The sequence below is a fragment of the Apus apus genome, chromosome 2 (assembly GCF_020740795.1).
Source record: "Apus apus isolate bApuApu2 chromosome 2, bApuApu2.pri.cur, whole genome shotgun sequence".
NCBI lineage: Eukaryota > Metazoa > Chordata > Aves > Apodiformes > Apodidae > Apus > Apus apus.
Genome location: NC_067283.1, coordinates 121,657,216 through 121,669,384, shown reverse-complemented (window position 1 = coordinate 121,669,384; position 12,169 = coordinate 121,657,216). Strand labels below are relative to the sequence as shown.

At 39.4% G+C, this 12,169-nt stretch overlaps 1 protein-coding gene across 1 annotated transcript in view; it reads left to right on the top strand.

Moving 5' to 3' along the window:
* Positions 1-12,169, top strand: part of CPA6 (carboxypeptidase A6) — a 50,975-nt gene that overhangs the window by 21,009 nt on the left and 17,797 nt on the right. Inside the window, exons 4-6 of the mRNA XM_051610290.1 lie at positions 1,003-1,117; positions 2,359-2,460; positions 3,306-3,410. Coding sequence (XP_051466250.1) covers positions 1,003-1,117; positions 2,359-2,460; positions 3,306-3,410 — 322 coding nt within the window. The remainder of the gene's footprint in view (positions 1-1,002; positions 1,118-2,358; positions 2,461-3,305; positions 3,411-12,169) is intronic.

Here is a 12,169-nt window from a genome sequence, read left to right as displayed (position 1 = left end):
GGCTTAAATACCGTGCTGGTCTTGGAGTATAAAGCACTTTGCAAAGCAAGGCTGTAAGCCTTTAGTTTGCTTAATGAAAGTTGCTGATGTAGAACAATGTAACTCCCAATTATACAGTTACTTCACTAATATATTTGGAGACTGTGATCAGGATTACTTTGATACATATATGTGCAGATGGACCTATTAGATTTGATAATCTGCTGCACAGTTGAGTTAAGATCAGACTGAGTGTAGTTTCCTTCTGTATTTTTCCGATCGTTGAAGCTAGTTCCTATAAGACTTCAGAAGACTGGATGCAACCAGAAAAAGTTTTGAGCTTGAACCGCTATTCCTGCATTTCACTCATAATGCAAAGAATCTCTTACTTTTTATGCAAGCCTAAGTTACACTTGGTGCTGTTTCATGTTTTTCCTGAGTCATTTTAAAATAAATGGCAAACAACTATAGCAGAGTAGATAATTGTAAACAGCAAACCACACTTCTGATTTTTTATTGTCTGCTGTGTTTCAGACAGAGTTCTTCATTATTTATCTAGCCTTTACAACTTGTAGGTACCTGTAAAGTTCCATGCCAGTACAATACTCGGGAGAGAAAGTATGGGCATGTTTTTCTAAGCCTAAAAAGATTTTTCTTATGGTTTTGAAATAAAGTTTTGAAAACCCATGATCACATGGTATAATTGGATTATCAAATAAGACAACAAACTGTTCCATGAACAAATTAAGATGGCTACATTATTTACATGATTCTGTTTTATTTGTTTAACAAGCTTTTTGTGTTTTTTGTAGGCATTGTTTAATTTCAAAGCATCTGGAGTATTTATTTGGCAGTATACACTCAAATAAGCCTGAAGCACTTCACTGTCAAAATATAACAGATGAAGGAACATCAGGATGGTTTAACTCCTGCTGTATTGCTTCTAATTGTGATTGTTGTTCTAGTTTAGCCTGCGTGTTGTACTAGTTTTTCAGTAATATCACTATATTTTTTTTCATGTAGGATTCTCATATCAGACCTACAGAAAGCAATAGAAAATCAAACTGGATTGAGGTCGCACAGGAATCGAAGATCTGTTTCTGAGTATAACTACGAAGTGTATCACTCCCTGGAAGAAGTAAGTGGAAATTCATATTGTTCCTCTTATCTGCTACACTGTTGTCTTTAATAAGGCTAAGATTTCACTCTCTATGTGCATTAGGGTTGTCTGTTCATCTTCAGAAGTATTCTAAATGTTTCTTCTTAAAAAATGGCCACTTTCTTAAAAATAGGTATTTAAAAAAAATATTTGTATTCAAGTCTTATCTTTACATGTAACTATCTTCTGAGTTCTGTTTTTGAAACAGCTTTTACTCTGATGGAGTAAGATATTTCAGTGATTAGTCTCATGGATTCACTTAAGTAAGCAATTGTTTAGGTGTTTGCACAAGAGGTCTCTACTGAAAGGAGGCTGTAGAGAGGTGGGGGTCAGTCTCTTCTCCCTAGTAACAAGTGGGGGGAAATGGCCTCAAGTTGTGCCAGGGGAGGTTTAGATTGGGTATTAGAAGAAACTTCTTCACTGAAAGGATTATCAAACACTGGAACAGGCTTCCCAGGGAGGTGATTGAATCACCATCCCTGGAGGTGTTTAAAAGACATGTAGATGCGGTGCTTAAGAGACATGGTTTAGCACTGAACTCTGTAGAGTCAGGTTAATGGTCAGATTTGATGATCTTAAAGGTGTTTCCGATCAAAACTATTCTGTGATTCTGTTGTTCTACTCTAAGAGGCGCAAAGACTTAAAAACACTCACAGATTTGTGTATAAGGGTTGCTATCATGGAAGACAGCTGGATAAATGATTTCTGTTGGTTTCAGTGTACTTAATATATACAGTTTCTGTCTCTCCATCATAAAGTCACTAGGCAGAACATGCAGGGTGCAGCACCACATGAAACAGATATTGCAAGCAGCATTGAGTCCTGGAAGTCAATCTGTTCAACATTCTGTGTCCTGGTAGGCAGACTCAGGGACCTTCTTTCTTCATTCCACTAATATTTAGCGAGAATGGCAGATTAGCTCCGTCCTCATATTTTTGATGAACAGCTATTGCGTTCCAGTAATATACAACAATAAAATGGACAAAAGAGTCACATGTGACCAAAGGCTGCATCCAACCTCTGGCAATAAAGGTTTGAGAGCCCAGTGATGGTTCAAGTGTAAAAACAAACAAAACTAAAACCAAACCAAACCAAAAAGATAAAAACTAAAGGAAATTCCAAAAACATACAGAAGACTGAGAGCTGAGGTTAATAAATGTGTTACAGTTCCTTCCTATGAAATGCAAAGATTGAAGCAAGTTTTATTTCTATATTTGCAGATCCAGAATTGGATGTATGATCTGAATAAAACTCATTCAGATCTTGTTCATATGTTTTCTGTTGGAAAATCCTATGAAGGGAGACCACTGTTTGTACTCAAGGTAAAGATTAAATAATCACTAATCAGACTAACATATGGAATCAGTGGCAAATATTTTGTTATTTATGTTACAGCATGTGCACTGGAGGTGGAGGTTATCAGTGTTTCCTAAGGATGAGTTGCTAAGTTTTAGGCATCTCTCTGAATGACATCTTTAATGAAGAAAAAAATAAAAGCCGGAAAACCAAAAGTCAAATCTTATTTACTTGGATTGGATATGGATGGACATAGATTACAGGCCAAGTTCAGGATTAGCAGGATTTGGATTTAAGGGAATTGGAAATTTTTGTGTTTATAGGCAACTTGGAAGGTAGCTATGCTGGAGAGGGACTCCAGAGGACTCTGGAGTCCTTCTCAGCATGTGCCACATATGCTTCCTCTTTAGCTACTGATAAAACTCCAGGGCTGTGCACTCTCAACTCACACTATTAGGATCACAAAACAGAGGGTGTCAGCAAGACACAGAAAAAATTCTACTTTCTGCTTTTCATCTGCCATTGCAGAGTTCTGAAAATCTGACTCTGCATCAGGCTATTCCTGCAGCGTCATTTTTCCTCACCCTGCTCTGTGTCATATTGAAGAATTTCATTCCTTATAAAAGAGGAATTGACAGATACCTCTTTTCCAGTTGTGTTTGTTTTTTTTTTCCATGGATCTGCTTCATTATCTTGACATACCTGCAGATCATTATCTTGGTCATACCCTTGAAAACAATAAATTTGTGCTCCTTTGTATGAGGCAATTCAAAATGGTTTAGTGTTTCTAATATTCTATTGTTTTCTCATTATTGTGTCGCACTAATGTCATGAGACCTGTTGATATTTCTGTGAATATTCACACTTCAAGTTAGGTAAAAGATCACGGCCCTACAAGAAAGCTGTCTGGATAGACTGTGGGATTCATGCCAGAGAGTGGATTGGCCCTGCCTTTTGCCAATGGTTCGTGAAAGAAGTAAGTGCTTCTTGATTTACAGTCATGCAGCTCCTTCAGTGCAATAAACACTGGATATTTTCCGTAACAAATCTAGACTATTAATAAGAACAACGACTAGCTATTTTAGTGTTGGAGTTTTTTTATGTGTGGAACACTTAAGTGCATGATAAACAAAGCTGATAGCAACAGCCAGACACAGCTAGGCACAGGACAAAAATATGCCAGGCACATATTGGCAGAGTTATGAAATAAGATTTTATTCCAAGACCTAAAAATGTGGAGATTGTAATTCTGGTAATGGTCCAGGTACATCAGTGCCAGCATATACTGCTTCAGATCAGTTTGGCAATATCTTTGCTTTAAGGATTAAGAAAGACATTTTTCTTGTGTGTAATTCCATAGGAACAGGAAATTAAAATCATAGAGAGATTTCACTTAAAATTATGGATTTCATATACTCTTCTCCAATGTTCCTTTGATCCTATCTTATTGGATTTATGCTCTCTGTCTTTGATATCTGGGGCGTAGCCTTCATATCCATCCCCTTGCTATTTTACAAATGATCAGTGAGATCAAATGGAATTGAAATGTTGCTTTCTGCTTGTCCCCTATATCCTTATATATATATATATATATACACATATATATGTATCAGCATTTAATCTCTTCTAATTTGAAATTAATTTCAAATGCATTATATGGTCACAGGATATTTACATTTCCTCTTAACCAAGAGGATATCAAAATAGGATACTAGCTGCACAGTGGAGACTGTATTGACATTTACAGAAGTCAAAGAAGGCTTCAAAACTAAACCAACAGATGCTCTGAGTATTCTGCATACCTTTTTTTTTTTTTCCCTCAAAATAAATTATACAAAAATCTTCATTTGCAAGGTTCTTCCCACAGACACACAATTTTCTCACTTCTTTCCTTCCCCATCACTGTGGAGTTCCACAAGGTAGTAATACATGTTCTGTTTTAAAGGGATTATCTGGGCTCTCTCCACTCAGCAGAAAGATCCTGGTCCTGTAAGTCACTTCATGGGAGTAAACCTCTGTGTCTTCAAGACCCTAATATGTTAACTGAGAGCATTATATAGTCACATGTGGACTTCCCTCAGAAGTCACAGCAGCAGCCAGGGCAAGTACAGAAATAATGAGGCAGGGCAGTGCCATTTGGGGGAGCCTCTCCATGTAGCTGTTGATGCATGGGTAGGCAAACCAGATCCAGGAGGTGGTCTCCAGAGTTCAGTGTGCCATGATGGTGGGCCTTCTTATTAGGACTTCTGTTAGTGTCAAGATTAACAGAATTGCAGCTATTTCTGAGCAGTTTTCCCACCCAGGAGAACAGGAGGGGAGAGGTTTGGGGCAGACAGGCACTGGTGAGAAATCCTCTTGCTCAAGTGCATCCTCCTTACCAAGGTTTTGTCATAAAGCTGGACAATGTAACAGCAAGGGAAAAATCCCAAGGTTTTCTATGGAGCTTATGAGATAATTTAGGCTGTATTTATGTGCATAAAAACCTTCTGGTTGTTATTTGAGATCCTTGGAGAGCAGCTTGCTAGTAAGACTTTCGTTATATAAAAGCATTTTCCTAGATTAAATAGTTTCTGCAGCATTCCTACAAGAATATGCCACCTTTGTCTGCTCATCTTGGTCATGCGTGGCCTTTGTTCACAGGTGACATATTTTCTTTTTTCCTTAGAGCAGTATTTCAATCCAGCATTAAAGCAAAAAGCAGGATAAGCATACATTATGTTCATAGTCTCCATCCTTACATTAAAAATGGCTGGGAGGGCAGCAGAGACAAAATTATTAGTTTGGTTTAGGATATTGCTTTTCTCATTAAATGAATGAGACATTTTTAGTGAGAATTCTGGGAAAACTGAAGGTCTCTCAGTGCTTCAAACTCTGGAATTCTCTTTTGCTGGCAAGCTCCTTCCTTAAGCACCTCTGCAGCCCAGCAGCCTGCTTTCCACCCTCCCTGGCACTTATGGGTAGTTCTGAGAAAGGGCAGTCGTGCTTGGAAACAGATTTTTCCTGGCATGTTTGTTGACTCTAAGGAATAGCACCACAAGCCCATTGATTAAAGGGAAGCAAAAGGAAATGTTGGATTTATGTGGTGTTAGCTGCTTTTGTTACAGGAACAGCATACACTCATCTCTTTACTGTGCAGGCAGCCTGAAATAAAAATATGAAGCATTCACTTCACCTTGTGATCTCTGACGCTTGTTTTTATTGAGTATCCATCCTCCTGTGTGCAACTAAGTTTTTCAAGTGATTCAGCTTAGAAAAAACTCCACCAGGTATTCCTATCCAGTTTGAGAACCCTTGGTATCTTGCTTGCACCTCTGGAAGCAGCAGCTTCTGAGAGCTGCAAGCAATGGGAGACACCAGCTCCCATAGGGTGGAGGTGCCACTGATCAGCTGGCTACCTGTGTGGCTTGCCAGAGTATGAGCAGTGGCTTCCCACTTTCTATGCAGCATCTGGAGCTGTTCAGCTGATCAGGACCTACCTCCCATCTATCTGTCTGGGGGTGCTGATTGACAGCCAGCTGAACATAAGCCAGCAGTGTGCCCAGACGGCCAAGAAGGCAAACACCATCCTGGCCTGCATCAGGAATATTGTCATCAGGGAGGTGATCCTGCCCCTCTACTCGGCCTTTGTGAGGCTGCACCTCGAGCACTGTGTGCAGTTTTGGGCACTGCAGGATAGGGAGGACATTGAGGTGCTGAAGAGGGTGCAGAGAAGGGCAACTAGGCTGATTAGGGGTTATGCGGAGAGGGGAGATCTCATTGCCCTCTACAACTACCTGAAAGGAGGTTGTAGTGAGATGGGTGTTGGCCTCTTCTCCCTGGTGACCAGTTACAGGACAAGAGGAAATGGGGTCAAGTTGCACAAGGGGGGTTTAAATTGGATATTAGGAAAAATTTCCTCACAGAAAGAGTGGTGAGGCATTGGAACAGGCTGTCCAGGGAGGTGGTAGAGGCACCTCTCCCTGAAGGTGTTCAAAACATGGGTGGACTTGGTGTTTTGGGAGATGGTTTAGTGGTTTGGGGTTGTAGGGCTGTTGGTTGGACTTGATGATCCTGAAGGTCTTTTCCAACATTGATGATTCTGTGATTCTAAATGCAAAGCAAACTATGGCTGATCAGGCTTGGGAAGTGAGGTTGCAAGGCTGGAGCGTGGGAAGGCAGGAGGCTGCCTGCTAGGCAGGCTTGTTCTGTGTTTGGGCAAATACAATAGTTAGAAAAAAAGAACAGATGAACTAGAGAAAAAAGGAGAAAGATACAGAATTTAAAGATTAAACAGAGAAAGAGAATGCACAGGAAAGAGTTTTGCATTATGTGATCATCCAATTGAAAGTACAAAACCAGCCTGCTCACATTTTGAAACAAACAAAAGGAGAGCAAAGTCTATTGTTTCATTTGGGTGGTTGTGGGGTTTTTTTATTACTTATTGTTTGGTTTTGTTGTTTTTTTTGGGGGAGGGGTTATTATAAACTACTCCAGCATGAGCTCTAGCCTTGGCTCTGTATTCTATAGGTCTGGTGTTAATAACATCACTGTTTGTTTCTGTATAAGGCGACCCTGCATGCCTGTAGTCTCTCAGCTAAAGATAATCAGATGTTCTACCATGGTTAGCAATGCTGGTGGCCTCTAACAAACCCTACCTCATGGTCATTGAATTTCAAGTCAAGAAAGGAGACAAAGTGTGCACACAGGACCAGAGCTTTAGGTACCAGGTAATAAGCCACAGAGAAGTGTCTGTTCCTGTACTGTATATAGTAGAATACCAGTTGGGTTACTGTGGAATTCCTCCCAACTTCAAGTCTTACTCAGCTGGAAAAGGGTGGAAAAAAGGCCCTGATGGTGGAAATATTAAGAGACTTGTGATGGAGTAGGGAAGTAAGAGGAACTGTAAAAGAAGATGGAACTGATTATGTGTGGACTAGTTTGAAGGCAACCTGCAAAGATAAATTAATCTAATGTAATGCAGAATTTGTGTCCATAGCAAAAGATTTGGGGGGGGGGGAGGAAGAAACAAGGCTTGTCAGCCTAGATTTTTTAGGAGACTCAATGGGATCTAATCATATATCAAAATGTGTTAGCAAACATTAAAAACTGGAAAGAAAGGGACTCTGTTACATGTTATTACTTTGTAACAGCAGGAAACTATAGAAACAGAATTTGTTTATTAGACATACCACGTATTTACCCCAAATTAAATAGCCCTTGTAGAAACAAAGAAGGAAAATACATAGACTTTTTTGCAGAAGTACAATTATGTATGTATACCTGTTAAATAAGAACATTCAACTCCTCTTCATTGGCTGTGCAATTGTGAGAGGAGAAGCAGAATACAGATACCAAATTATGCAGACCACAAATTTAGTATTATAATTCTTTTTAAAATCTGAAATACAGTTCACAGGCTGCTATTCAAATTAACATCAAAACTCTAGATTCTTTTCCAGTTTTAGTGGAAGCAGATGAGGATTTCCTTTACATCTGGTTTGACTTTTATCCCTCTAATAAATGCTGCCATTTGATCCATGTCAATGATATATAACCTTGAAATGTCATTCACACAACGTTTTCAGGAAAACAACATACAAGAGATTTAAGATGCACTATTCTTTGTTTCTGATGCAGGAATTTATATTCCAACATTAGAAAATTCAGGAAATGTTATTAAAAACCTTCAAGAAGCCAGCAATGATGGTACTACTTCTCGACAAAATGTTTTAAGAATCCACTGGCAACTGCAAGGGACCAAGAGTGCATCCCTCTAAGACAGTGGCCTCATCAGGGCCTCAAATGAAGGTGCAAATTGCTTCACATTTAGGAAATACAGTAACTTCCACCATCACCTTCTTCCACATCCTCAAAAGTGGGCCTTTTTAGGAAAAAAAAGGAAAACTAACTTACATTGATTTAGTGTATCTGCATCTGAGATGTGAACTGTGTGGCATGCTCTTCCATAGACTCTCCAGGTTCTTATATTTTTCAGATGTTTAAATCTTGAAGACTTAACTGAAAATAGTGTTGTTATCCTTTGAATGTGCCTCATTTTACATTGCACTGTACACAGCCATTTTTCTTTAATATGTGACTGTCGTGGGTTTTTTTCCTGGATGAGCAGTGCTTAAATTTGCTTCTTCTGGGACAGAATGTAGCCAATATCTAAGGTCTTTGCTGAAAAAGATATTCAGAACAAGTCTGGAGCGTTCTGGATTAGATCAAGGTGACCTAAGTTTGCTTTGGGCATTGACCTTGCTGAACTACCCATGAATGTTCCCTTACCCCTATCCACAGGCCCACAGGAAAGGAGCTGTATAGTAGAAGAATCCAAAGCTGCACCTCTGAAACCCTGCTCATCCTGCAGCACTGTATCATCCCTTAAAGATGGTCCATAATAGCTGTCCCATCTCAGAAGAATCCCAAATCTGAAAATAATATCAATATGCTCTGTACACTTTAATTTGTGAGAGGCTTTGCTGGAAGTCCAGATTCTGAAATGTGGATGTTCTGTGATCCCAATGATGTGAATTCCCAAATTATTCAAGATGATGTGTTTGTGCTTCATTGTGCACCCAGGCAGCAGATAGGTAATCCCAGACACCGAATGTGAAGGGTGGGGTCCAATTCAATTCAATTCAATTTAATTCTATATTCTATTCTATTCTATTCTATTCTATTCTATTCTATTCTATTCTTCTTAATTTTTTTATTTTATTTTTTATTTATATGAATCCCATCTTTTCACTCCATAATAGAGAGCTAAGAGAGACACAGACACTGTCCAAGATGTAAAATGGCAACACCTGCCCCCACTATTCTAAGCTTGAGGCTGATTTATGAGTCACCTTGTGGGATGCATATGGGATGCATACTGCCAATTAGTTAGCCATTAGGCTTATGGACCGGGCCCCAGAGGCCAGCCTTTGGCAGGAATTTTGCAGGGTTAAGATCTCAGATTCTTCCTCAGGAATGTTTATGAAGTGCTTGACTGTAAAGACAGGATACCTAAAGTAACAGCACACACATGTGTAAGAACTGAGTAAGGACAACAGTGCCATCAGATGCAGGTCCAAGCAGGAGACCCAGACAGCATCAGTGCTAAAAGAGTTGGCTCTTCTTCTGTGCCATGCAGGCCAGGTGGTCAGAAGGCCATAAAGCTGTAAGTGTTCCTACTTTCAGATCTCCTGAAAGCCAAGGTAGCACTTACACTCATTCTGTAAAATCCCATAGTCTGTCCTGATGGACAAACCATCTGCAATATGCTGCATCAACAGTCAGAGCAGCACTTAGTCATTCATTCCATTGCTGAAGTCCGTGCTGTCAAGAAAATAGCTCCATGTACTGGATAATTTCTGTGTCATGCTAGGCTCCATCAGAACTGGTAATCCTTTAGGATGCAGAAAATTTATTTCCCTTTTCTGGACATAACTACCAGACCCTCAAAATATTAATAGATTAGGAAACTCAGATACCAGTTTTTCACTCACTTCAGAAATAGTCTGGTCCTGGGGTCGTGTAAGTTAGTTAAGTGAAGCAACACACTAACGTTTGTTAAAGATTATGCACTTGACCTATCACTTGTCAACAGACTTCAGTCTTTTGAACAGGTACAGATGAAATGTTTCCACAATCCAGGACTTCAGACTAATATTAATATAAAAGATACTCATTACACCTATATTTAGAAATTTTTGAGAGAATGTAGGTGATTCACCCCCCACATTCTCCAAGCAGAAGTTTTGAACCATAAAGGAAAGCAAGCAAGGACCTGACTGCCTCTCCCTGTACACCATATATTTATGCCACTCCTGTTCCTGGGGACAGATACACCACTGGTTCTTAACATATCTTTAAGTTCTTGCTCTCAGAAACCTGAAGAGCTTTTGAAATAGTTTTAAATATTCCAAGGTGAATCAGAGGCCTGCAAGGCCAAAACAAACACTGCATCTGCAGCTTTTTCCTTTCACTCTTTAACTGGATTCCTTCTTTATGAGGTCCATTCCCTTCAGCTAAAACTCTTCAGCTGATGTTGGTTTGACTTGACATTTCTTGTGCCTCTTTAAACCATTGCATCTTCTTGCTCTGTGAAATCTTCCTATCTATTAATTTTTCTTGTTTGCCAGACTTTAGTCTCCACAGCTGTCTTTTTAGCTGCCTAACCTCAGAAGTAAAATAGACGTCTCTGAGTGCTCCCTATATAGCCATTATCGGAAGGAAAAATCCATCTGTTTCATCCTGCAGCATCTATATTTGAAACACTCAGCCTTATTTATCTCTAGCTAACTCATTCTTCTCCATCAGGAGTTTCTGCCTGAAATGCTGTTTGTTTTTTCTCCATCAGAGAAATCACCTCCTCCAGCCTCTTCATTCAATGCTTCATTCATCAGGCTTTCAACAGCAAGAGGTGCTGGTACAAGTGCAGAATATGTTTTATCCTCATGATTATTTTTTTTATCCTTCAAATGCTTTTCCTGCTGTTTGAAGTTTCTGTGTGCTAATCACAGCTCTGTGTGTGTAGCTTCTGCTTCTACTCAACATCCCCCTCTCCACTCCACAGCTGGTTGGGTTCTGAATGAGTTTGGTTATTTCAGCAGCCATCTTATGTCCCACTTCACGCCAAGTATCTGCATCTCTCCAGCACATCCCTGCTACTGAAAGCAAAGGTTACTCATGTGCACAACTTCTGAGGGGGAGGAAAAGAATGTAGCAGTGAACACTACCAAGAAGAGTTTCCTGGAATGGGCCTTCAGTTGTAATGTGGTGCTTTTTTAAAGGATAAAACGTAAGCCAATGCCAAAAAGATGGGGTGTAGTACCATGGTATCACCACAACGAGGCACATGGTGCATTGTTTTAAAAGCAGCTGTGGCAAACCATTTTTATAGTGTGCAGTATTTCTTTCTCTTTTGGTCCATGGTGGATTTTCCCAGGTTTTATTCAACGGTAAGACAGTTTAGAGAAGGTGCTTTCCTTTGCTGTGACATCTTCACCGTGCAAAAAAACCACAACAGTTACAGTGGTTTCCACTTTTACTTTTCCAAAGGGAAATAAATACTATGTTATTTCTCTTGTGCACTTTCAGCTACTCATCTGCATCCTTCTGCCTACACATGATCTTCAGAAAGTAAAAATATCTTTCATTTTGCTTGCAGCTATACATTTTTCACAATATGAATACATCTTGATTTAAAAAAAAAAAAAAAGAAAAAAAAGGTAACCCTGCACCTGTGTTGTGCCTGATGTAGGAATTCTTCAATAACACTTGCTAGTGAAAGCTCCTATGTAGGTATTAATCACTAGGACATTCAAATTCTGCCCTGTGATGGCTTTTAAGTTGTTGGGTATGTTCTTCTTCAAGGCATGAAGAGAATTCACATTGTTGTTCCAACATATTAAGTGCCCTAGGGAAGAAATTCTGCTTGATAATTTAGCAGTCCACTTCTCTATGATGATGCTGAGAACTGGGGCTTCAGTAAAACCGCTGATATGGAGAAACACTATTAAGCATGAGAAAGGACTGTGAAAGAAAATCCTGTGTGTCAGACAATTTAGTTGTTACAGAAATGGAATTACAAGAAATAATTTGCATCTTAATTGTTTCACTGTGTCCCAATAATTTAATCAAACAGTGTATTCAAGTGAGTTATGTTAGGTTGTCCTCATTATGTACTACCCAGGACCAACATAACTAGCATATAAAATTCAAGAAATACATTTTTCTGTGGTAGACATCTTGGGGGTCCTCCACCAA